At 40.7% G+C, this 26,324-nt stretch overlaps 1 protein-coding gene across 6 annotated transcripts in view; it reads right to left on the bottom strand.

Annotated features, from left to right (window-relative positions):
• Positions 1 to 6: 6 nt before the first annotated feature.
• The window catches only part of LOC117810139 (homeodomain-interacting protein kinase 3-like), a 46,890-nt gene continuing 20,572 nt past the window's right edge, over positions 7 to 26,324 (bottom strand). For 5 of the 6 annotated variants that reach the window (XM_034679772.1, XM_034679773.1, XM_034679775.1 and 2 more), the window contains 14 exons: positions 20,469 to 20,592; positions 13,099 to 13,218; positions 12,535 to 12,621; positions 11,900 to 12,084; positions 11,657 to 11,816; positions 9,101 to 9,224; positions 8,873 to 8,994; positions 8,579 to 8,706; positions 7,857 to 8,024; positions 7,407 to 7,730; positions 7,175 to 7,321; positions 6,810 to 7,072; positions 5,527 to 5,666; positions 11 to 4,812 (listed from right to left, as the gene is read on the bottom strand). In XM_034679772.1, the coding sequence (XP_034535663.1) occupies positions 4,342 to 4,812; positions 5,527 to 5,666; positions 6,810 to 7,072; positions 7,175 to 7,321; positions 7,407 to 7,730; positions 7,857 to 8,024; positions 8,579 to 8,706; positions 8,873 to 8,994; positions 9,101 to 9,224; positions 11,657 to 11,816; positions 11,900 to 12,084; positions 12,535 to 12,621; positions 13,099 to 13,218; positions 20,469 to 20,592 (2,563 nt within the window). In that variant the 3' untranslated portion in view covers positions 11 to 4,341. Of the gene's footprint in view, positions 4,813 to 5,526; positions 5,667 to 6,809; positions 7,073 to 7,174; positions 7,322 to 7,406; positions 7,731 to 7,856; positions 8,025 to 8,578; positions 8,707 to 8,872; positions 8,995 to 9,100; positions 9,225 to 11,656; positions 11,817 to 11,899; positions 12,085 to 12,534; positions 12,622 to 13,098; positions 13,219 to 20,468; positions 20,593 to 26,324 lie in introns of all 6 variants that reach the window. The other variant, XM_034679770.1, reaches the window with a different exon arrangement.

Raw genomic sequence — 26,324 nt, forward strand, 5'->3', positions numbered from 1 at the left:
AACAAGCTGCTCCAATAGATTTTTTTAATTCAAAGTGAATCTTAACAATAATACACCATAAAGTCTTATTTTGACACTCACCAAAAGAGTCACCTGGAAAACCCGCTTAATGTGACAAAGTAGAGAAGGCTTGGTCACACCTAAATCACTGAGAACTAGAGAGGAAACACTATCGCAAACTGTAAATAGACATCACATCCATAGAGTTAGTTTTCCCAGTCCTCATACTGTAAATATTGCACAGTGCAATTGCTACATGGCAAACTAGTGTAGCACGAAATAAAAAAGCAAATAAAACAAAAACAAAACAAACAGAAGAAAAACAAAGCCACAAAAAATCTACAGGTATTAAAACAGTAACAGTTCCGATTTCATGATCAAGTCTAATTGATGAGCAATCCAAACAGATGATTCCATAACTTGCAGTGTGAATTAACTCTGAAATTGATACAGATGACCAGAAAATAAGAGCTCGAGTATAACAAATCTCATCAAATCAAATCAAATCAAATCAAAGAGCAACACAGTAGCACATTTAGACTAATACAGACCCTGAATTAACATCTCTAAAAGGATAATACCGCAGCAGAGGATTTTTTTCTCTCTGATATCAAAGTCAAAACTTGAAAAGACAATTCTTAACAAACCACTGTTTTATCTGTTAAATGTTACATGAACCCTCAAATTTAAAAAAAAATCCATAACCAAAGGTGTCAATCAAATGGAAAAGTAAAAACAGTTTTAAGATTTCTCTCCTCTTGCATCCATTCTTTTCCTAACACATATGGGAGAGTTTATGCAGGCGCATTGCTGGTGAATACCTTTGGAGGAATCAAAACACAGATTTACACTTCACATGCTTATTATTAGGGAACTGTTTCAAGCACTACTCTGCCAAGTGCATGCCTTGTTGTCATAAGCTTCCTTTCCCAAAATGATGCTAGAGTATGATCAGTAAAAGCGTACAGATAAGAAAAAGCTATTAAAAAAAACCATACAGCCTTATCCATGTCAGTGTTTAAATATGGAGCACTACACTCATTACCAACCACAATAATCTCCTTGACAGAGTGGTTTACATCCAGAGCACAGAATAAACATCCAGATAGACTACTTCCTGGATTAAAAGCAGGGCTCCTCGGATTTTCAAAGGCCAGTGCTGTCTGTCTGTGCTCTGGCTGCTCTCGCTAATTCTTAACTTGCATGATGGGAAAAAGCTGCTCTGAGCAGGCAGCTTCCAGGCAAGACACAGTGAAGCAACTTAGGTGTACATGCAATGTAATGTAAAGCATGGAGATTATCTAAGAACACTTGGTGGTGCAATGACCGCACAATGTAAAGTATTGCATCTGCTGTTCAGCCAGAGTGACTATCCAAAGATCGTTGAGTGTCATATCATTCAAAGTGTGTTTTATTGGTGTGTTATCACAGACGGGAGATTATCAAGTCCTAGTTTGTGGGTTTTGCAGTTATCCTGTTTCTGCTGCTATTAAAAAACGGTCTGCTCTACACTGTAATGGACTTTTATAGGATTCTATGCCTTCCTCCGTGAATTAGCGGTGAAGTATCACCATCTTGAATTCTAACTTTCTGAATCTCAAGGCACATACACAGTGCTGCTCACACTGTCTCAATTTCAGTAAGGAACACATAACAATGGCCACACTTTTTGCACCGACAAAACATTTTGATATGAGACACTCATAAAGGGGAGAGCGATCCGAACACAAGGCAGTTCAGAATATCGAACTGTGAAACGGATATTCCAGCCAAATATAACATTGAACAGGTAAAAGGTTGCAATAAATATCTCAAATTAAAATCAATTTAACTGAAAACAACGTTACTTTGGAACAGAAACATTGGGCTGAATATATTTTTGGACACACACACTACCATCACCTGAACCCTTACAAGCCTAACTACCTGTACGAGAGCATTGTGGCGAGCGCATCTGTGTGTAATCGGTGGAAATATTACAGAAGCTTTCCAATCAACACGATGGAGTACTTTTTTCCTGGCATCTCACAGTGCTCCTGTAATACACTAAAAGAGTACTGCTAGTATACTGTATACGCACAATGAAAAAGTTAAATCAATCCTGCAAGCTACAGCTTCAGATGTGTACAAAACGTCCATATGAAAACTTACAAAAATTAAGTTACATCGATACATCATTTATATGCAGTGATGAGCCCGAAAGGTTAATAAGGATAAAATACTGATGCAAAAACACACACCCCGAGAAACAACAAATGCAACTAATGTTCATCATCAGCAATACAGTAGTTACAATGACACTCCAAATATGAACGCAAAACACAAAAATCAAAACCACTTCTATTTCAGATAATTAGGGACCTATACAAAAATAGCAACGCTAGGTTTAAACTCAGAGAAATCACCTAATTTCACAGCTATTGAAGTGGCAATCATCATATAGCAGCTTATCTATGATACATTCAAGAAGAAATGATACGACTTATTAATTGCCCAATAAGCTAGACAAAACCTCGGCCGTTTTTTTTTTCTTTTAAATACAATTTTTTTTATTTGTTTTAATTAACCCCATTCTATGACTACAGTATAACTGAGGTCTATGCAAACAGAATAGCTACCTTGCTCAGGAAATGAATTACAGTCTTTGGTGCTGCACAAGCAACTTCATTTGAAAATAAAAGACGAAAAATTACACACATAACTAGTAAAATGAACAGAAAAAATGCACACACGACATATCTACATATATATATAGACTGGTGCTACCATCATATATATATGTATATATCCTCCCTGACGGAATGTATAAAATAAGCAGTCGACACCGATAAGCCTTAAGCCTTTAACAAATGGTATAATGTAAAGGGAAAAAGTTAACTTTGTCACACATGCATAAATGAGAGAATTGCACACAATTAACTCACACCTTATCAAGCATCTGTACTAAATAGTCTAGCTCTATAATATATGTCCATATATGTGTGTATATCAAATACTGCATGGTTTGCTCAGGCTTAGAAGATTCCATACCGTGAATTAATTTGCATTTTTTCCTTACCTAATCAAAGCCATGCCCACCACACTTCTAAACATCTAAGAAACGAAGTGAAAACACTCAAAAAATTAAAATACGAAGACGAAAAAGAAAAAATAATCAACGACTATTTAGATTGTATTGCAGTTTCATCAAACAGTCAAAATGCTGTTTGTAATAAGAGTTTCACTAAATAGAAAGTGATTATCAAATATTAAGCAATACTCAGTACTTGCACTTTGTACACTAGTCATTCGGGGGAAAGGGAGAACGGAAAAAAAAAAAACGAAACATATTTTTATGAAACAGTAAGCATTCGCAACAGCAAAGCATGCTGTTCTTCTTTAAAAGAACAGAAAAGTAACTCACTACACACTGAAATTTACACCGACTCCAAAATATAAGCACCGCTATCCGCGATACATCACATCAATGCAGGCTATGCATGGACATATACACATTTGCATATATATATACTCACACATAGGATGCATCAACTGATTGGAATTTCAAGTGCTGCAGTCCAGTACATTAATATTCATGTATATAGTCATATATAAGTAGTAACATTAACAACCTCAAATATGTAAGGCACTATGGCTGGGGACAGTTATACAATGCAGCGAGTCTTGTGACACGAACAATAAGAGCAACGTCTATGCATCTTTCCGTTTACATTTTTTGCTCATGCAAGACCACATGCAGCGTGAGGAACAACCCTATTTAAATCGGTTAATAGACTTGACATTGCTAACACCAAAAGACACCGAAAGGTACAAATACTTCAAACGCAGTACAACATACACTGTGGACAACGTGTGCATCTGTCAATCTAGAGCTAGAGACTGGGATGGCTTTACAAATATGGATGTGTCTTGCACACGTAAGAAGGCAATATAGAAAAATAGCTGGGACCAGGGGTGCAAAGTCTAACTATTTAACACCACCCCAATTATTTACCTGTTTTGAGGAGTATTCGTAGAAGATCCAATGCAAAGATATATCAAATGTGCAAAACACATTAAGTGTGAGTTTAACTACTCATTCATCCTTTCATTCAATCACTCATTCATCATTTCCTTCTGAATTTTTACCCAAATCATCTCCACCATTGGAACTTTTTTTTCTCTTTTTTTTAAAGCTTGAAGTTCAATTACACCCAAGTCTACATGATTCAAAAAATAGCTTGCTTTCTCTGTGGTTGTGCCATGGTTTTGGAAATGAAAACCATGTTGTTTGTGGTTAGATACAACTCGCCCTGCTCGTTTAGCCCTCTGGTGGTATGAAGGGGACCCGGGCTGCCATGCTCAAATGTAAGGGTACTGGTTTATTTTGGTGGGGCTGAGAGGGAAACTGGCGTAGGCTGGCGAGGCGATGTAGGAGTGCGGGGGAAAGAGGGGCTTGAATTGGCCCTGGGGGTGCAGGGTGGGGGAGGGCAACAGCCGGGGGTTGATGCCCACTGTGACCTGATGCACGATGCCTGCCGGGTGGGAGATGTTGTTGGGGGGCTGGCGGACAGGGCGGGAGGCGACGGGGGAAGCCAGGAGGTGGGCCACGGGTGCTGCCGTGACCAGAGGACCAGACGGGGGGTATGACAGAAGGGTGGGCTGGGAGTGCGGGTGGCCCCCAAGGTGGGGGTGGGGCCCTGCGGTATGATTTGGGCTGCTGTGGGACAGGGCGAATGTGTGGCCATGCATGGTGGGAGGGATATAGGCCTGTGGTCTCCTGTGGGCGAAGTTGCCGTTCCATTCCTGATGGCAGGAACCGAAATGCTGCACCTGAACAGGACAGGAATAAGATCATCAGACTTTGCATTTAACACAGCTCAAAGCTTATCGTATGATATGTTTCTACTACATTGTGTCTTTCATCTAAAGTGCACAACATTTCAATACCTCCTACTCTAAGTGCATTAAGTAAGCATTATCAAAGCAAAAGGCCTTCACTGTAATTACAGTTATAAATGTTCATGCTCATTCATTTAAAGCATGGCTTTGTCAGCAACAAAAGCTACTGTGAAATTAAGGCCAGTTACTATGTGGAGTGTGCATTTGGCTGCTGCCCCAGCATTGAAAGGAAATACCTGCAGTTCTAAAGTGTTGCTTTTTATCAACTTAATGCACAGGGTGTAGTCCCAACCACATTAGTCACTCTGGAAATATGACTTTCAAGTATAATTTTCTACCCTCTTAACTTATTTACATGACAATTTCAAAAAGTAAATGACTTCCAACGGGCAAGCACTTCAAAGTGTCTACAGGGGGACAAAACCAGGATTTCCTGCTCGCGATTACACCCAACTTTAGTGTTTTGTTTTTCTTTGAACTTAAAATATATTCTGCCATCTTCAGTTATCACAAATTGTCTCTGGCTTTACTTTAACAGGCAACAAGTGCTGGTGGCGTTGTTATATAAAAGTTTTGAATACTTGCATGCTTTGTTGATATCATTTTTTGATTGTGTAACCCATGTTTATGACTGCACGTTCTCACCTGCCCAAAGCCTATAGGCTGCTGTTGTTGGGGCTGGAATGCAGGAGGGATCTTCTGCGGCCTGTTGAGGAGGGGAGTGGAGTGGTGGTGTTGTCGCCCATGGATGCCTCGCCCTTTGGACTGGCATGCAGACTCTATGACTGATGAGGGAGGTCATGTGAAGAGGGTGGGATGGAGAAACAGAGTGAGATTATGGTGAGATCAGGAAGCACTTACAATTTTGTGTCTCACTGTCGAGGTCACAACGTAAGTAAAAGGCTAAAAGAGAAGCAATCAAAGATTGGATTCAACTTCAACAACAGAAACGGCAACATTAGCGTCAGGAGGCTCTTGCGGCTTATCAGGGATCTTAACTGTGTTTGATCAGTCCCAGACCTTTAAACATAGTGGCATCTGTCCTCTGAATATGATCTAGGTGATTATAAATAGATGTGTTTGGGGGATCTGGGAGGGGTTGGTAACTAAGCTTGTTCATAGATCTTATAGTGGGGTCAGACCATCAGCTATAAATACACCTGGTAGCACTAGAATAGCAAACTGTGCCCTTTTATGTTGGGCTTAAGTTGCAATAGTTTGAGGTTTAGGGAGGGAGATGCCTTTGACATGTGAGGCGATTGAACTCTGTGGATTTACAGCTGAATCCTCCACTTTCAAAGACCTTTTAAGAGCGATTTCATCCATAAACTCTGTTGCTGAAAGAGACCGTGTGTCCCACTGACCACAGTTCTTTGAAAACCTACATATAGCATGCGTAACTCTACTTGAACACCTTGAGGGAACATTCATCTTATACTGAATCAATTATGACATCCAGAAAATGTGTTTATGCTCTCTGGCTGATATTCTTTTCAGATTATAATCAGGAAGTTCAAGATTTTGGGGGAAATTACGCATGTTTATGTAGCATGAAGAAGTACACACAGATAAAGGGGCTCTCAGAGTCAGAGTGAGACAGCAAACAAATATCCACTCTAGACAGCAGAGCAGATACATCAGGGCAGGTCACCCTTAATCACCTGTGAGAACCTCTGTGGCCTACAAAGACAGCATAATCCCAGGCCATGTGACCTGTGGAGCAGACAGCAGCAGCAGTTGTGACTGGAACTTTGAACTAACTTGACCTTCTCAGCTGGTCTTTAGAGGGGGGGTGGGCACCATCAAGAATAGAGCAACTGAGTAAACAAGTGACCAGCTAGTTCAGGTTAGAGAGAACTGCTGGTCCATTATCTTCACATCTTGTACACATGACTCAGACACACAATGTATCATATATCTAGTTGTACCTGTGTTGCCATGTATTTCGATGACAGCCGGGTTGTTGTTGTTATTGTTCTGCACCCTCATTGGAGGCACCACAACGGTACGAACTGCTGGCTTGCTGGGCTCGGTCGCCGGGGCAACGCACGCCACACGGGGCTCGCAGTTCTGGTTGGTGTCAGGGATGAAGCGTCTCTCTGTGAAGGGACTGTTGCTAGGGCCAGAGGCGTCAGAGGCAGGCGAGCTGTCCACTGTGTCACAACCGCTCTCTTGTTCGTCGTCCGACATACTGCGAGAGAGAGAAAAGAAATGAGGAAGGAAGTTGCGCGTGTTGCTGTGTGGCATTGAGTGCGCAACACGGCTGCAGGAGCTTCTTTTGTGTTAACTGTACCTGTTTGGGTGTTTGCAGGGTGAGGTGCTGGACTGGGCAGAGGCTGAGGAGCTGGTGCTAAGTGTGCTGTCTGGACTGCTGAGGGAGCAAACTCTCTCCATACTGACAGTGCTCTGACAGGCCTCACAATCTGCACTTCCCTTACACCTGTTTGCACAGAGAGATCAATGAATAAAAACATTTTAACAGCCAATAAGAAGATGTGAGAAGACACCTGTTGCTCAGTACTCACTCCCCCATCGAGTGTCTTTGTGCGCCCTCCTCTTCATCACTGCTGATGCTAATGACACTCACAGTCGGGCTAGTTAGGTCAGCGATCACCATGCCCTGACGCTGCTCCTGCGTAACTGAAAGCTCTTCACACTGTGGTGCCACTTTACAGCAATTCCCCTCCTCCACCTGCTGTGTTCTTTGCTTCTCTCCAGCAGTTTGCCCCTCCTGTGGGCATCTGGCTGCCTCCTCCGCGACCTCTTCCACATTCTTTGCTGTATCGGCCATCTTTGGGGATTGGCATGCTATATTTTGGATGTTTGTGTTTTGGGAGAAGTTGCTGCCCCTGTGGAGAAAGACTCTTTCAGACACCTTTTTTTGTAAACTGTATGTGACTTGTCCGTGTGTTTTCATGGTGAGGTGCTGTACGGGAGAATCTATTGCAGAGGGGGGAAAAACTTAAGTGTCATACCTGTTCACACAAGGCTTTGCTCTCTTGTTGGCAGCTGGCTGTGGCCACACCACATGTGCAATGCCGATGTTGATTGGCTGGTGGGCGGACATGGTCATTTGGTTGGTTAAGAATGGCTGAGGGTGTGCAATCATGGAGCTGTAATGGTTACCATGGGGACGCACTTTCCTGCATTGAGAAAACAGAACATCGCAAATTGAGCCAAAAGCCTTTAGCACCATTACTGACAAAACACTCTCAGTCAGTCAACGGTCGCAAAGGACACGTATGACTCATCGATCATTAACATTCAGGGGAGTGAGCGTGCTGAATCGGAGCAGTGCAGCCATTCTCAGGAGTGAACATAGCAACTAGAGGTAATTAAGCAACAATAAAAATGCTTCAGAAAATATCATACGTGGGAACTTCGAGGAACATATCAAGAGGGTAAAGAATCTATGCCCCCTGAGCATATTTCTGCAAAAACTCAACAGCTCTTAGATTTGACTTGATTCAACTCAACTTTATATATTGTCCTAATTTTATACAATATTCTTTTAAATCTAATTAATCATTTTATTTAAGTTTTATAAATTAAGAGTTGCTGTTTACATACTTCAATTGTTCTATGTCTTTGTTTGTTTTGCACAAATACAGAGAGACAACCTGTTTCTATGTGTAAACCGACATGACAATAAACACACTGTGACGCGGATTCTGAAGCAGGCTAACAAATTGCTTACCCCCAGTCACCCAATCTCTGTGAGCCTGCCACAGTGTCAGATGTCAAAGTGGTTGGTGGAGGTGGGGGCACTGATGTCACCTGCTGCCAAGTAGGCACCAAGATCTGCTGTGCACGGTTGGACCAGGCCTGTTGAGGAGAAGCTTGTTAGTCACGTGTGGTTAGTATCCTCTTACTGACTCTTCCATTCGCTCACACATCAATTTTTTAATGTTCACCCACACATACTCAAACTACCTGTTCAAACATTTATCTGACCTACATGTACTTTCTTCTCATTTTGCTCCCCCCTTACCTGAGTAATGACTCCAGGTCTGATCTGTATGGGCTGAATGGGTGGCGCTTGAGTGACCAGAGGCACCGAGGCCTCCATTCGAACAGAGTAGCCAGCTGGTTTAGCTGTGTTGGTTGGGATGCCTTCAGGGACAAAAAGAACCAAAGATTATTAGATTTCAATTATATAAATCCAATCAACGCAATAATAATCAAAATAATCAAAATGAAATAAATGTATTTTTCTTACCTTGAAGAGTAGGGGGACATAAAATGAGTGCCTGCTGAAATGAATCACTGCATCCAAACTGACCACTTCCTGTCTGCAGTGGTATCCCAGGATGCATCACTGATGGAGCTGATGGAGCTAACCCCTAAAAAAATAGAACAAAAGGAGAAAGGGAAGTGACTAGACTTTTCTGGGGAACTTGCATGATCAACAGTTACATCAAAGGGCCAGTAGATGGCGTCAAGAGAAGCCTGTTTTTAAGCCTGACAGACCTAAAAACCTAAACTCCTGCCTACTTATCAGTTCCCTGCAAATGTAGTTTCTATTTTCAAAGAACTCCCAAAAGCATGTGTAACATATAGATGTATTCTAATCAATCCTTTCACCTGGGTAAAAAGCCTCTACCGATGTGGAAACAGTGAAAATGATTGGTCCCCTTTTCATGGGAACATGCTCATAAATTGATTAAGAAACCACGGACTGATAACAGACAAACAAACTAAAATGTTGTTGGAAGTTGTTGACCTTAGTCTTCACCATAAGCTTGAGATAAACAAAGAACAGTTGAGCATGTGCCTCTGCTTCTAAACGCTCACGCTGCTCTCGTGCCTGGCTATAATCACATTTATTGAACAAGGAGAACTAGGCTTATATTGTTCTGCAGCGGCTCCTGCATGTTGCCCTGCCCCCACACACATGATAGTAAACACAAAGCAGCCTTTCACAGGATAATACTAAAAAAGCCACCACATTTTTCTGTTAAAGTTCCACAAACAAGAAATTGCAGCCCAGCACTGCACTGCAGCACGGGAACGGAATCATATTGAAGGAGTCGTTTTCTTGTTCAAGGAATGTGACCAGGTATTCTATCATCTGATTGTATTTCTGAAGAGGAGACAGAGGCCTCTCGTCCTGTCTTTATCTCTGTAATGATGAAGCGCATTTAGTCCTTGTTATGCTGAACTACATGTAATGCTTCTCATTAGATCATCTTTATAGATTTCACCTTCAGTACGGCAGCGTCTGAATAGACTTTGAGATATACTTTGCATTATAAAGGTCCAATATTAAAAAAACGTTCAGCTCCGTTTTTTCCTCAGCAACAACACTGATTTGCACTGTTGCCATGACCTCAGACATATGACGTTATTTTGTTGCCATGACAGCAAGGCCAAGACGCAATAAGACAGAAACACGGAAGCAATAACTGGGGGGAAATTGTCCACATGATGAGTCCTTGAAGAAGCAGATTTCCAAAGGAACACAGTGTTTATCGATGACCATCCCCATCTGTGATTACGCCATCACAGCCATTGAGTGATTTTCCATTTCAAATTCAGAAAACAGAGGAGGTGAATAATACAAAAATAAATATACAAACAGATTAGCTGGTTGGCCTCTTTGTTTCAAAACGTTTCATTCTTCAGATTAATGTGTGTGGGTCTAATTGTGAAAAAACTCCCACTGCACCTTGCACGTGTGTCCTTTCACCTCTTTAAATGCCTATCTTTAATTTGTGTAATAAACACTAGAGGGAATAGCCTGACATTATGACGAGACTAGTTGTATCTTAAAATCAAAATGCAACCAAGTGCAACAGAAATAGTTTTTAGGCAAGGCAAGGCAGCTTTATTTGTATAGAAACATTCAGACAAGCATAAAAGAGCACAATTAAAATGATAAATATAATAAAACATAGAAAAGAAAAGGAAAATTAGAAATATGTTAAAAGTTCATTTAAAATTTGCATTTAAACTGAGTTAAAATGAGCTAAGATAGGAAGGCAGTGGCAAATAAAAGGTCTTAGTCTTTGATTTAAAAGAGGTGAGAGTTGACGCTGATCTGCAGCTTTCAGGGAGTGTGTTCCAGATATGTGGTGCATAATGACTAAACGCTGCTTCACCATGTTTCCTTCTGACTCTCGGGACTGAAAGCAGACCAGTACCTGATGACCTCAGAGGTCGAGGTGGTTCATAAAGTAGTAGCAGATCAGCAATGTATTTTGGGCCTAAACCATTCAGTGCTTTATAAACCATCAGCAGGATTTTAAAGTCTATTCTCTGACAAACAGGAAGCCAGTGTAGAGATCTAAGAACTGGAGTGATGTGGTCTACTTTTTTGGTCTTTGTTAGGACTCGAGCAGCAGCATTCTGTATGAGCTGCAGCCGTCTGATGGACTTTTTTAAGGGGGTCCTGTAAAGACATTTACTAATAAATCATGATGTACATAAAACATGTAACTTTAATGTCCTTCAGGGCTACTAAGAATATTTAAAACAGTGCAGGAGAAAATATTAGATTTGTCAAGATTGCAGCATTACTTTTCTTTAGACTAGAAAATCATTACATGTAATATTTGTATTGTGTTGAAATGTTTACCACAGCTAGAATTTGACCTCTGCTCTTTAGTCTGCGCCACCTTATTGCACCCTTCTCTGCAAAGTTCTAACTTCAGCTGAAGAGTTAACTAATTTTAGAACAGCGGACAGTGGATGTAAACGGATATTAACGCTCATTTGCTTCATCTGTTTTATAAACAGAGGTTTGATTTTTATGCAAACCTCCTGAATAACTTACTTGCGCATGGACACCGTTCATCTTGCTGAACGGATGGTTGACAGAGGCAGCAGCAGGGTTGGTGACAGGTCTAACGAAGGGACCTTTATTTCTGTTGGCCGCCTCGTACGCATTGGGACGAGTCCAGCAAACATCCATGATGTGGAAACATGACTTTACACTGCAGGGAGAGGAGTGACATTCAAGTTATGGGAAGGTCAACGTGTCCACACATTTTGAAAATCGGACGTCAAATTGACTCACTGGTTGCTATGGGGAAAGTCGAGCAGGTGCTGCATTGTCACAAATGGGTGGCTGAGAGCTTCGGCAGGGGTGATCCTTTCTTCTGCGTCAATCAACAACATCTTCTTCAGCAGGCCCACAAACTCTCTGCGGTCGGCCTTTTCCACTAGCAAGTCACTACCTTCCAGATTCATCACCAAGTTCACCTGGATTAAAACATTTACTGTTAACGAAAGTGGGGAACATTCAAAGTGAAACTAGTATATTACCTATATCTAATGAATCAAATGTTCTCGACATGAATCGAACTTCCTCAGAATGACAATTAACATACATTTACAGGAATCTCTTCTCTCATACAAAAGCCCAGACCTGAGCAAGATTGCAAGACTGGGGAATTTCCACCTCTGGACTGTTTCTACAGAGAATGGTGACTGAAACCTGACCCTTCATTTCTGAAATTGGTATATAACATTTGTATGCAGAGGAGTGACGCTTAAATGTGGCCTTTTCTTTCCCCGAAATAAGATACGAGTGCTCTGTTCTGTACAGTGTACTTCCTCTTTAAGACCTAGTAACCTCAAGCCTCTAAACATTTGATGTGAGACTTCCTCTGAAGTCCTGAGAGTACATTGTGGTCGAACAGCTGAACGTACATGCGCTATGTCATCCAAACAGCTGAAGATGTACTTCCTGGCTTCCTTAGATTTCATCCCCGTCTCCTTCTCATGCTCGTCGGTCGACTGCAGGAAGAGAAAAAAAAGAGTAGCGGTTATGTCATCTGCCATGCTCACCTATGTACAGATTTAATCATTCATGTTTCTATGAACAGGTTTAGTGGTATAATGAAGCAAACTGAAAGAAAATATACAGTAACAACTTTAGATTGTTTGTTTGTTTATGAGAATAATTTACAGATTGAACAGAGATTCAGGCAGATTCACAGCATGAGTGACAAACTATAATGTTTTAATAAGAAGTTAACAGTTAGCATTCTGTGTATGTTTGGGTTTGTTCCCAGAAAGCTATCATTTTTTCTTTATCAGGAAGAGCAGTCTTTGTTTGCCCAGAGGGAGGAAGAAAATATTTGCTCATTGAGTTATAGCTGACCAGTGACTTTCACTGTTAGCTTTCAGTGACGCACAACAGGAGGAGAGGTTGGTTGTTTTGAGTGGTAATGACCTAATCTGCCTTCTTTATTTCAGGCGTGTAAAACTCACCTTTATTCTCCTTGCTGCATAAGGTGAGTCGGACTCTTTGCAAAAGAAACGTGCCGTCTTTGTCCCCGTGTTCAACAAATGTTCTCCTGGCAAACCCTGTGTCTGAGAAATGTAGCGAATCTGTTGGGGGGGGGGGGAAGGAAAACAGAAACAAAAAATAAGTCTTGTTTCTAAATTAAAAAAAAGGGACACTTGTTACATTTAGGGAAAAATGAAGAAATACTGAGACTCTTTTCACTATTTTGATAATTTTTCTCCAACTAGTCTCTCTCTAAAGTCAACACATCACTACTATCTTACAGAAGCACTCCTTTCAGTACAGCCAATTTACAGAGACATTCAGAGTGACTGTGAATCACACTATAGTCCTTCATAGCTTCAGTTCGCATGTGTGGAACTGTACATAGAGGGTACAGCTGCAGAGGCCTTGAAGATGGCACATTCCTGAGAAATGGCTAGACCCAAATAAGCCCCTGTACTGTGTGCAGCTCGTGTTTACGATCTCTGAAACCAGTCAGGGTCTTTTCATGTAAACTCAGATAACAAGGTTCCTGTGGTCTCAATGCCAAACGCTTCGCTGGGTAATGATGCTTGTCAGTCAGATGGCCGTGTGGCAAGAGTGTCACATACAGGTTTATGAGAGGAGTCCAGTGAGAAAGCCTGGCTGACGTCAATGACGCCTGAGTGTAAAGGACAACAACCATTAGAGATTCAGCGCTGCTAAGAAGCAAGAAGAAAGAGTCACACACACCGGGGGAACGGTCATCGCACACATTCAAATGTGGCAGATAACAGATAAGCATTCAAATACTGATAACTATAAAATCCCTTTAAAAAAACAAAAAAAAACGCAAGGAGTACAATTGATGTTTTCAACTGTGTACTAAATGTGTTTTCTTCTGCAAGCTGCAAAGAATAGCCTCTTACTTTCTCCATGAGAGAAATCAAGAGTTCCTATTCGAGGAAATGGGAGAGGCTTAAAATGCCAAATTCCTCAGAGAAAAACAACTGAAGACGGATACAAAATATTGTCTCGAGGAAGAATCTTAAAGCAGACCCAGCTGATATCATCTAATAGTGAGCTAACAGCACCAGCAGCTCTTCAAAAGCAGTATCAGTAAGCATATTCTACAATAATGGTAAGTACAGTTGTGGCAGCAGTTTATGACTTTAGATGTCAAGACGCCAGTGGGAGTGTTGATGGGAGAATTGTTGTCTCTCGACTGTTGACTATTTTCTTACATTCAACTGTCAGCTCACTTTTCATCAGGTTATTTTTCTTTTCTTTTTTTTATTTGGCACAAACACAATGTGTGGATACAAAGACGCCAGGCTGCAAAACGTGAATGAGTTGGTCTGCCAGTAAGTTGCATGAGACACTTCAAAACAAAATAATGAACTGAAAATGTTTTTACTGGAAGCTGCTCGTGTTGATCTTTGTCCTGCTCTCGTTGGCCAGTGGGATATCATCTGTCCTTTACTGAGATGCAAATACTGCGACGTGTCCATGTGAGTGGGTGGGAATTATGACTCTGTTAGTTGGCTATAAACAAGGTTATGATAAAGCTATGTATATGGAGTTTGACAGTATGCATGATGATAGAAATCTGCTTTGAGATTTAGATGGCATGGTGGAGATCCCCTTGCTTAAATCAAATCACTCTGGCAGCCAAGCATCATAAAACAAATTTTGTTCTGTTCATTTCTCCTTCTCAAATAAACCCTTTCCTTTATTAAATTTCCCAGAGCATGCAGATTTACCCCAACCAAAATTTCTCTTCCATTTTTTATTTTCTGTCTCAGTCAAAGATTATTCAAACTGCACAAGAAACTTTACCCAGGAGGTACACTGACTAAAATCCCCTCCTTTCAGTTTAGCAACATTGTGTAAACAGCAACAGACAAAAAAAAAAAATATAACTCAGTCTGTGTGTGTGTGTGTGTGCGTGTGCGTGTGCGTATGCGTGTGCGAGAGAGAGAGAGAGAGAGAGAGAGAGAGAGAGAGAGAGAGAGAGAGAGAGAGAGAGAGAGAGAGAGAGAGAGAGAGAGAGAGAGAGAGAGAGAGAGAGAGAGAGAGAGTGTGTGTGTGTGAGTGTGTGTGTGTGGGTGGGAAAATTCTTGTGACGGGAAAACCCTTATTTTTCCTGGAAGGCGTGTCTCTGCAGAGATCTCACAAACCAGTGAGATCACTGGTGCTGAGCTACTGCGCTCACAAAACAACTATTAAGCGAGCCTGGGCCTGCTGCAGAGCAGACAGGAAGCACAGGCAGGCACCGCTCATTTTATGGCTGTCCAGATAACAATACGCACTATAAAAAATGCATTTGAATGATATGCCTCACTGCAATACATAAAAGTACATCTACGCCTAGCAGGAGATACCTACGCCCTCCAACAAGCCAAGTGTACAACCTGTCTCTTCTAGTTTGTTGACATTCTGGGTACAGTTTGTTCCAACTCACAAACAGGAAATTTCCTCATTTGACCTTGCATTTCTAACCCAAATCCTTTCTACTTCCACTGACCCTGACTACATCCTCTTATTCTAACAGATCATCCATGTTGCCAGCTGGGTTGAGCTCCATAGAAAAGTACAAAAAAATAGCAATCAAAAACTTTGCTCTGTGCAATAAAGTGCACTGACCCCCCCTCTTGGTTGTACCACTTCAATGGCTCCCGAGAAAGCAAGAAACAGAGAGAGTAAAGAGGGCATAAAGAAAGATAAAACTGAAGTATAGGGAAGGGAGTAATACCCATGATTACAGCTCTGGGGCTTATTTTGCCCAATCATAATGATACACAGGCTGAATTGTGAGGTTTGTCAAGTGAAAAACGTGAGCGGCCGACTGCTGTGTTGGTGAGGAAAAAAAAGGTGGTGTGATGGGGGGGATGAGGTAAAGTAAAAGGAGAGCAACAGAGGGGGGCAAAAGAGGAGGGGGAGGAGCAAGAGTTATAAATACAACATGCTTGGTGGCATGGAAAAAGACCCCCTGCAGAAAGATAAGAAGAAGAAAAGGGGGAAGGAGCAGGAGCTCTGTCAGCCACATCTAGACCACCCTGTGGCCCCTGGATGACACCTCACACCAGCAGTCAGCTGCCTGGCTGTTTACTGGCATACAGTCAGTTGGCTATTTATTTCAGGAGATACAAATTTACAAGCTGTCTATTTTCAAGCTCTGGAATAGAAGTATATGGCACTGATCGCCTACAGGCTGCCCCTTTAGGTTTATTCATGTCTTCAACCTTTCCAATCATCACGTTTAGAAATCTGCAAGTCATGCTCAACTTTTCTTCAGTGGTGTGAAACAACAAAGTACAACCCTGATTTCATAGCAGTCAGGATGCTCGGAAAATGTTAATAAAGACACAATTTTAAGTTTGCAAATCCTTTAAAGTCTCTATTCAAACATATCAGATCTTGAAACTGAATTTTTCTAAATTTGGTGCCAGCAACAAGATTCAAAACAGTTGGGAGAGGGGCATGTTTACTATTATGTTGTATTACCTCCTCTTTTAACAGCACTCTTTAAACATTTAGGAACCCAGGAGAGCAGTTTCTACAGTTTTAAAAGTTACATGTCCCATTTTCCACTGATATAAGATCTCAGATGCTCAGCAGTCTGGGGTCTTCTTTGTTGTGTTTTTTTGTTTCGTGGTCAGCCAAATGTTTTCGATAGGTGACAAATAGGCACTACAGGCAGCTCAGTTATGCACCCGGACCCTTCTGTTGCAGAGTCACACTGTTGCAACACGTTTAAAATGTAGTTTGACAGGTTCTTGCTGTATGATGCAAGGTTATCCCTGAAAAATGCACAAAGGAAACATATGGCTGTATATGTTGTTCTCATACATCCACAAGCATGAATGGTGCCTAACCATGTGTGTAAAGTATCCATGCCATGTCCCCATGACAATAAGGGGGGTGCTGGATTGATAACAAGCCAGGTGGTCCCTTTGACGTTTCCATGATTTCAAAAATTTTGATTTACGGACCACAAAAAAATGTTCCACTTTGCATGAGTCCAGCCTTAATGGGCTCAGGCCCAGAGAAGTTGCCTTCATTTCTATACCTGGTTTCCTCTTAGCATGGTTCAGTTTTAACCAGTTTTTGTTGTCGCAGAAACAAAAAATTTTCAAAAATAATGGTTTTTGGAAATGTTTTCGAGCTCATGCAGTGATTCCCACTGCAGAGTCATTTCTGTTTTTAATGGTGTTCCCCAAAGTTCAGGGCCATGCAGTATCAGATATCGGCCTTGTCACTTTTGTACAGCGATTTCAACAGATCCTCTGATTCATGTAACGATGATGAAATCCTCAAGTTCTTTGCAATTTCACGCTGGGGAACATTATTCAGGAATTGCTGAATTATTTCCTCACCGTGTCTCTCACAAAGTGGTAAATCTCTTCCCAGTTTTATTTGTGTGAGACTCTGGGGGACCCTTTAAATACCCAGTTACATTACTAACCTGTTGCATATTAATGTAATTAGTTGGGAGAAGTTCCTCCAGATGCTCTATTAGCATTACACAACTTTTTTAGTGTTTTATTGTCCTTGTCTTAACTATTTTGAAACATGTTGCTGGTATCAGGTTTTAAATGAGCATCTATTTTTCATTACACTAACATTCAATTAAATATGGGCCTGATTTGCAAACCACCCAATTTGTTTTTTGTACACATTTTTCACAGTGTCCCAACTCTTTGGGTTGTTAGATAAAAAACTGATGGTTATGATAACTTTGTCATCAAAAGGTGCATTTCGGCCAAGAGTTCCGGGGTCTTTTAGCCACCAGAAGTACTTTCGCCCGAACTAAAAGGTTCCTGTGCTCCCATTGTTGTCTGCGTTTCGACTGCGAAATAAAGTCCCGGGTAGATTGTGCAAATCAGGCCAGTGACGTATGGAGAAAAAAATTATATTAAATAATATTTTGAAATCTTAATAAAAAACGAAACTAGTATGCATTCCCAGGAACTCCCTCTGTGTTTCAACAACTGTGTTAACTTCACAAACACTGTAACGTTCCACTGAAAAGTACTACCCCCTAAGCAGGGGGTTTATTAGTGGTAGGTTATCCACCCCTGAAATAAATTTTCCTGCGGTCGAAAAAAACCCTAAAGGTGTTTGAATAAAAATAAATATGATGGTTCCCTTCTGCTATATAATAGGCCTCCTGGAGGTGTGTAATTTACATCACATCTTTTTGTCAGTGATAGAGTTGTGGGTGACTATGAGAGACAAAAATTATAAGGGTTCCGTCCTTAATGGTATACCATTCCTCTCAAATGATTTTAAATAATGTATACAAATATTAATTTGAGGAACTTTAATTATCTGAGCACGCCTAGCTCTTAAATGTATTATATTAAAGCCTCCAGAAGCACGAGTGACACAATAAAAACAGTTTAATCAGTCCCCTGCTCCCACAGTCTGTTTTTCTCATTCATTGGGCATTTCCATGACCAAACTGAGAACACTGCATGCCAGTGGGTAGACTTGGCAGAGGGAGACTTGTTTTATGTGGGGTGGGTGTCAAATCACAAAAAAGCAGGGACCAGAACAGGCTTGTGCATTCCCCTTACAACATATCCATTCTGCTAAAACAATCCAGAATGGTATCCAGTCATCCCACAGAATATCCAGAGCTTAAAATTCACTGCAGGTATTTTAATCAGCAGATAATAATAGACGGTAGCTTGAGGTGTGAAAGATCCAAAAAGTAGCAATCTAAAGCAATTAACTCTTACCAGTGTTTAACCCCCATTTACATATAGTAGGGTTTTCATCTCCATACGTTACTTCTCACGTGTTATCTGGCACTTTATTCACTCGCTCACACTGCCTGTCTTTACCAACTATCTATCCCACCCTCCCTTGTTACTACCTCAGCTACAAGTAGGCCCCTACTACATTGAGAGGTCTGCCCCCACATATCTCTAAATCAGCCCTGCGACATGCCAACTGGTTCCTGCGAAAACAGATTCATCATATTAAGACTGGTGGTGCAGCACTCAAGTCAAATCTCTTTCGGAGGTGTTGAGTTATCTCTCCTGTCTTGGTTTTTGGGGAGAGTGAAAAATGAAGCCAGGCTATAAAAATACTCTGGTATGAGCGTGATGTGCAGAAGGGCTCAGAGCCGTGATGTAGGGTGCTGCAAAGGACAGAGCATGATCTGACTGTTGGCAGGCTCTGAGCAGACAGGGCTCCGGGGTTTGGGAAAGCAGCTCAACATAAGCCCAGATCAGTCTGGTCCTGGGAAGACACAGTGAGGGCTCCACTGGGAGGGGCAGGCATCCCGACAGCTCCAAATAGACAAAGCATCAATCACAAAAAGATGCCGTTCTGCTGTCACACACGGCAGCTGATAGTATCCTCAGGGTGGGTACATCACCAAGGAAGCAGTAAATACAGCACTAATTTGTTACTGTGAGTCCCTTGAGTCCTCTGTCTCTCTTTTCATTCAAACAATCCATCACTGCCTTTCTTTCCATGTGTAATTATGCAGAGAAGTTTAGCATCTCTAAACTTTCAAAGTTCCCTCCTCTGTCCTCTTACAGACAATTCTTTCAGAGCCCTTGAGATGGCATTAGGCATGGATCTCACTGGGATTAAAATAACGTTATTTACAATGGTACACACTGTGACAATGTTGTATTATAGTCCTAGCTTCAAGCCATCTGTCCTGAACTCTGCTGCTCAGTGTTCCTGCCTGCGTGTTTAAGGCTTTGTCAGTCTCCACTGAACTTTATCTTTGCAATCCTTCTTTTTGGGAGATTCAGACTAAAGTGGCCACGGATCACATATTCTGCAAACTTCAACAGTGGGAGCCTCGTCTGAGTCAGTACCCTGAAGGCAAGCCTGTAATAGAAAGCCAGATTGAATGCAAACTCAAAAAACAAAACAGAGGGATCCCACTCCTCTGTGGGCTGCCTTGATTGGAAAGTGAAGGGGAGGAAGGAAAAAGAAGGAAAAGAAAGACGAAAAGAAGGACAGAGAGGAGACCAGGAAAATAACTGGTTTCGTGGAAACAGAGGGTGTACTGCTACCCAGACAGCCACATAGACTGTGTGCAGCTATAAGTGTGTGTGTTGGGCGGGCATGTGGTTGACGTATGTAGGAAAAGGCTGTAGTGAGAGTAACACTTATAAAATGAAGGGAAAGCCCACTGAAAAATAGAGACCCAGATGAAAAGAGTTTTCATGTGGTGAGGAGGGACTGAGTCATGGAAGATGAATGTTAAAGTAAGAGATGTTGGAATATGTTGCACATAGAGCCAAAAGGAGAGAACAGTATAAGGTATACAGTGTAGGAGAAGTAGAAACTGAGAGCCAGTGACAGCTAAAAAGGTATTGGTGAGAGGATGGTATCTTACCTGGTCATACTCCAGGGCCCCGGGGTAAAGGGGCCAGCCAAGAAAAAGTTCAGCTATCACACAGCCCAGGGACCACATGTCTATGGCTTCACAAAACGGCAATCCCAATATAATCTCTGGAGCCCTGTGGAAGAGACAAAACACAAACATGTTGGTCAAAGTTCACACCACGATGAAGTGTTATATGAAAACCTTTACAGTAATAATACTAGAACATCATCTTAAACAGAAAGATTGTGCCATGAAACATATCGTCACCCTATTAAAATAATGGCCTAAGTCATTTTTTTGAGTTTTTGGGAAAACACAAAAAACCTTACCAAATGCAGAGGATATGATTTGTTAATAATTTCAATCAAAAAGTCCTTGACAGTGGATGACAATTGACGAACAACGTTCTATGTATGTCAACAATGTAACATTAAAGTTAGGCCAATTTTCAAACATTCTAGTGTGACTTAGGCAACTTTAAACATGGTATAAACTGCCTTTTCATTCCATAGTGCAAACTCAAAACTGAAATTACCCCGAGTTAAATTAAACAAATGTCAGGTAAATTAAATTGGTCAGGAGGCAGTCCCTTTCCTCACTTCTCCGGGTCTTCTTTGCTGGGTTTTTATTGAACTTAACCCATTTCCAACATCCAGTTTTGACTACTTTTTGAAACCTGACTATTAACTGTCCTTTAATTCCATAAAGCAAACTCAAAACATAAATAACTCTAACCTAAATTGAACAAATGTCAGGTCGATAGTAAACCTTATCACTCATCGGTAGAAACTAATTCAAGAATCATGCTTAGAGCTTCTTCTGCACTATAGATTATGTTGCTTCTTGAAGCAGCTGCCATTATGAAAGCTTGTTAAATTACCCAAGTCAGACATTTTATCCTAAAGAATCAAACATTTTGACTTAGGACAAGAATACAATGGCCTAAGTCAACCTCTTGACATAGGCTATTGTCCTATAAGGCATAAAGAGCATAATCCTTTCAACTAAGGATTAAGGCAATTTTATGAGAGGTGGCCAGAATCATCAAGAGATGATTTAGGCCAAAAACTAATTTTCATCCGAAAATGACATAGGCCATTATTTTAATAGGGTGACAATATTATACATTCAATGACCATCTCTCCATGGAAACTGGTAAGGGTATTAATTTGTTTGTCTTGTGTGCTCATATTATTCCTGTTTAACACATTTAATAGTGAACATACAGGCTGCAGCTTAAAAACATCTCAAATCCATTTCTTCTCATGTCCACCTCTGATGCCTGGATTGTTTTCAGGCTTTTGTAAGCTGCTGATGTCTTTACTGAATAAATACTAATCACTATTGATGTCATGGAATTCCTTTTCATGTCTAGTCAGATGACAATTTGCAGTACATGTGTTCTGGTGCCAAATGACTTGTAAGCCAGTGTTGTTGCTGAGCGTCAGCAGCCTGAGTCAGTGGGTTAGCAGGTCAGCCAGGCCGGGATCAGACCTCTGACAGGCTGCTGTATCTGCTCTAGGCAGAAGGGAAAAGAGTAGCCCGGTCACTACGTCTTCACCGGCCCAGTGTTACCTAAACCAGCTCCATAATAGCACTGTAATGCCATGTTGCAGGGACAGCTAGTGGTGACGCAGGCCTGTCAGCACCAATAAAGGTAAGACGTGCTGACACCTGTCAAGAACTCAGTGTTTAGGACACCACAAAGCCTATAAACTGTGACACTGCACTGACAGCACCATGTAGTCTGAGCTCTTTCCTCTGATGGGAGTATTTCTGTGTAGAAGAGGCCTCCTCTCTAAAATCAATAAGAAACAATGATTTGGTAACACACAGAATAGCTAGGGGTTAGGGATGTGAATTTCAAGTATTTTCCATGATCGATCTTTGGAAATGTTAACGATCAATTTATCATTTAAAAAACAAAAATGTTTTCCATGTCAAAAATAATGCCAAATGCGTTTTTTCCCCCGACTCAAATGTTCTTTCACGACACAATGTATACATATTTAATACCGTCAGCTATATATAGCTGACAGTGTTGAATATCTACGGATCGTATTGAGGTGTTCAAAATTTAAAACATGCTGAATATCAACGTATGGAGCAGAATCATATAAACAATCTCAGCGGACACACAGTCATATAAAGTGAAGACTCAGACTACAAAACGTGGATTTACTGCAACAAGGGAACTGAAATGAAACATATTTTAGACTCACAGTGTCCAGTTTTCTGTCTACTCGTTCTTATAGAGAAAAATAAGCATATGAACGCGGTCAGGTGTCAGCCGGGAGCACAACAGGGTCAAAATCAGTCCAACAGCAGAGAAAGAAAGCGCTCATGGAGACCTGTCACTCAGCTGAGCGTCTCTGCTGTGCGCTGATTCACATCGAAACATGCTTTAAACTTAAAACACCTCCCTGATAGCAGAACGAAATATGAGGCCACAGGATGTTTGTTCCACGTGATATAAAATCGAAACAAAAACGTGCTCGTGTAAGTTCTTAACAACCAATTAATCGATACTCAATTCATTGTTTATATATCCCTACGAGGGGTAGAAGAAAGTGTAAGTAAACTTGAGTAGTAGTTATACTATGTTAAGTGATACTGTATTCATTAGATGTTATCCGTTTGAAATGACATTATATTTGCTCACTGCATATGTGTTATGATGATACAAGTTTTATAGGGGCATGGTGTAAATACAAAAATAAATCTTAATTTTTGGATGGCATTGAAAAAGTTAACTTTCTCCTTAGATTTTATACACATGGTGTTGTTTCATTTTAATTTAGTTGAATTATAACCCTGTGTCATGGCATGCGCCAAAAAAGCCACATCCCTGCCACCACACAGCCCTAAGACTAACAGTAAATACCAATTAGTCTACTTAATAAGGCCCCTCAAAGAACTGAAGAACATTTTCACATAGTAAAAAAACTGATGGAGAAATAACAATGTAGTGACATGCCTAGGAAAATAAGGGACGTGCTGGAGACTTGGTAAAAAACTTAACTGACACCCGACAGTGCTGGAGTACATTTCAACGTAATTGTTTAAAGAAGTCTTGTTTGAATCAATAAACACTACCAGTCAAAAGTTTGGAAACACCTTCTCATTCAAGGGTTTGTATTTATTTTAATTATTTGAAACAAACAATGTAGATTTATACTGAAGACATCACAACTATGAAAGAACATATATGGAGTTATTTAATGAACAAAAAAGTGTTTAGCAAAACAGAATATGTTTTATATTTAAGATTCTGTAAAGTAGCCCTCTATTTCCTTCATGACAGCTTTGCACACTCTTGGTATTCTCTCAGTCTGCTTCATGAAGTGGTCTCCTGGACTGGTTACTAATTAACATGAGCCTTGTCAAGAGTTCATTTGTAGAATTAATTGCCTTCTTAATGTGTTTGAGACCATCAGTTGTGTTGTTCAGAGGTAGGGTTTGTACACAATGGATAGCCCCATTTGACGACTGTTGTAATCCATATTATGGCAAAACCAGATTATTTCATAGTTTTGATGTCTTCAGTATTAATCTACAGTGTTGAAAATAATTAAATTAAATAAAAAACATTGAATGAGAAGGTGTGTTCAAACTTTTGACTGGTAGTGTAAGTATAATGTGCTTTAATAAGCTTTATTACCCACACAGACAACAGAATTGCTCAGATTAACTCAGCCTTAAAACATAATCTGAGACATTTGAGAAACTTGTCGCTTGGGACTAAAAGATATTGGTTCACTTCCTTTCAGGAACCAACATGGAAGAATCAAAGGGATTTAAGTCATTTAAAGAGTAACACAGATTAGATTTCAACAGAGTTAGCTCAAGGGAAATCCAAAGATTGCTCCCTCAGACAGCCGGGCATACCAACATGGGCGATCTTTCACTTCCATAAAGAACATATCTGATGAAATCCTGCAGACATGTACTATGACGTCTTTGACACCATATGGGACTGAATGGTGTGGAGCATATGGCTAGCAACAGTAAACTTTAGAACTGCTAAAATAAGTTTTAGACAAATTTATCACATGGTCTGAACAAATGCCCACAACAGCTGGCACAGTGAGCAACATAGCAGCAGAAAACCAAGCAGGCAGTTATTCCAACCATCTCAGCCTCACAGGCATGTCCTATTTATAAGGAACAGGTTTTCCCTAGAGGAGTGAGGAGAGAGAGAGAGAAGCTACATATCAACACACGCATGCATTCAACAGGACATAAGGCTAACAGGAACATACAGTGAGGCAGATCAGTAACACTTGAGCTGCACTATGGCGTCATCACCAAGTTGGTCTTGTAGTCAGAGACAACCCTGTAACCAGAAACTCACGGCCCTACCTCCTGCAACAGCCGATGCATTAGCCACACAGCTTCAGAGCTCCTATTACACTTCAGAGTTTGACAGCATGCAGACCCAATACACCCAATAAAGGTTGGTACACAGGCCTCAATAATCTGCTTCTTTGGCATACTCTTGTCTGTTTCTAAAAAGGAAAGTAAGCCCACTGATGGGGTCTTAAAAAAACAGTGGTTATAATGATGTAACATTGCTGTCTTGTCAATGACATATATGACATGTAATAAACGGCAATTCAAAAAGTCATGACGCTGTATGAACTGCTAATAAACACTGATTTAAATGGTTTGCAAATAGTGCAAAGACAACATATTAAATGTTGAAGCTGAAAGCTCATTTGAAATCTGATGCCAGCACCCCGTCATAAAACAGTTGGGACAGGGACAACAAAACATTGAAAAAGTTGCATAATGCTAAAAAAAAACAACTGGGGGGACTTCTTTCAACTAATTAGTGCCTTACGGCTCTAACATTGCAGACATAACAGACATGACTCTGTAGTGGAAATCACTGTATGGGCTAAAAATCACTTCTAAAAACAATTGTGTGTGAACAAAGTTCGTCACTGCATCCACAAATGCAAGTTCAAACTGCCCCATGCAAAGAGGAAACTATATAAAAACATGACCCATAAATGCTGACAACTAGTCTAGGCCTAAACTCATTTAGGATTGAATCAAGGCAAAAAGAAAACTGTCCTGTGGTCAGACCAAAGTACAGTTCAAAAACCAGTATCCATGACGGTGCACATGGCTTGGGTGGCCTACACATTTGGGAAGGCACCATTAATGCTGAACAAGGAAGACTTTGCATATTTCAGCAAGACAATGCCAAACGTGTGTGATACAACAGAATGGCTTCATAGTGGAAGAGTCCGGGTGCTAAACCAGCCTGTCAGCAGTCCCAACTTGTCACCTGTTGAAAACATTTGGCGCATCAGGAAACAAAACACACAACAAAGGAGACCCTGAACTCTTGAGCAGCTAAAATCCGGAAAGAACGGGACCACTTTTCACTTTCAAAACTCCAGAAACTGGTCTCCTCGGGTCCCAAATGTTTGCAGGCTTGTTTAAAGAGGTGATGCAACACAATGGTTAACAGGCCTCTGTCCCAATTGTTTTTAAACGTGTTGCTGGCATCAGATTTGGTACAAGAATATATTTTTCACTTTTTTTCTTTGCAATATTTAAAATTAAAGATTATAATGGTTGCAAACCATCAAATTCTGTTTTATGAACATTTTAAATAGTTGTTTTGGTACTTGGGTTGCACAATAAATTCGCATGAGTATATGAAAATTCGAGATTCAGCCCAGCTGTTTTCATAATCTCTCAATCTGGAACATATTTCACACAAAACATGAGGCCAGGTATTCATAAAAAAAAGTCACTTCTATTTTGAAGAAAATATAAGAGATGGCAGTCAGAAGTCTTTTATATGACTTTGATACCGTCAGATTCCAACAATGGTTTTCAAAGGTAGTT

This window comes from Notolabrus celidotus, chromosome 3, assembly GCF_009762535.1.
Source record: "Notolabrus celidotus isolate fNotCel1 chromosome 3, fNotCel1.pri, whole genome shotgun sequence".
Classification (NCBI taxonomy): domain Eukaryota; kingdom Metazoa; phylum Chordata; class Actinopteri; order Labriformes; family Labridae; genus Notolabrus; species Notolabrus celidotus.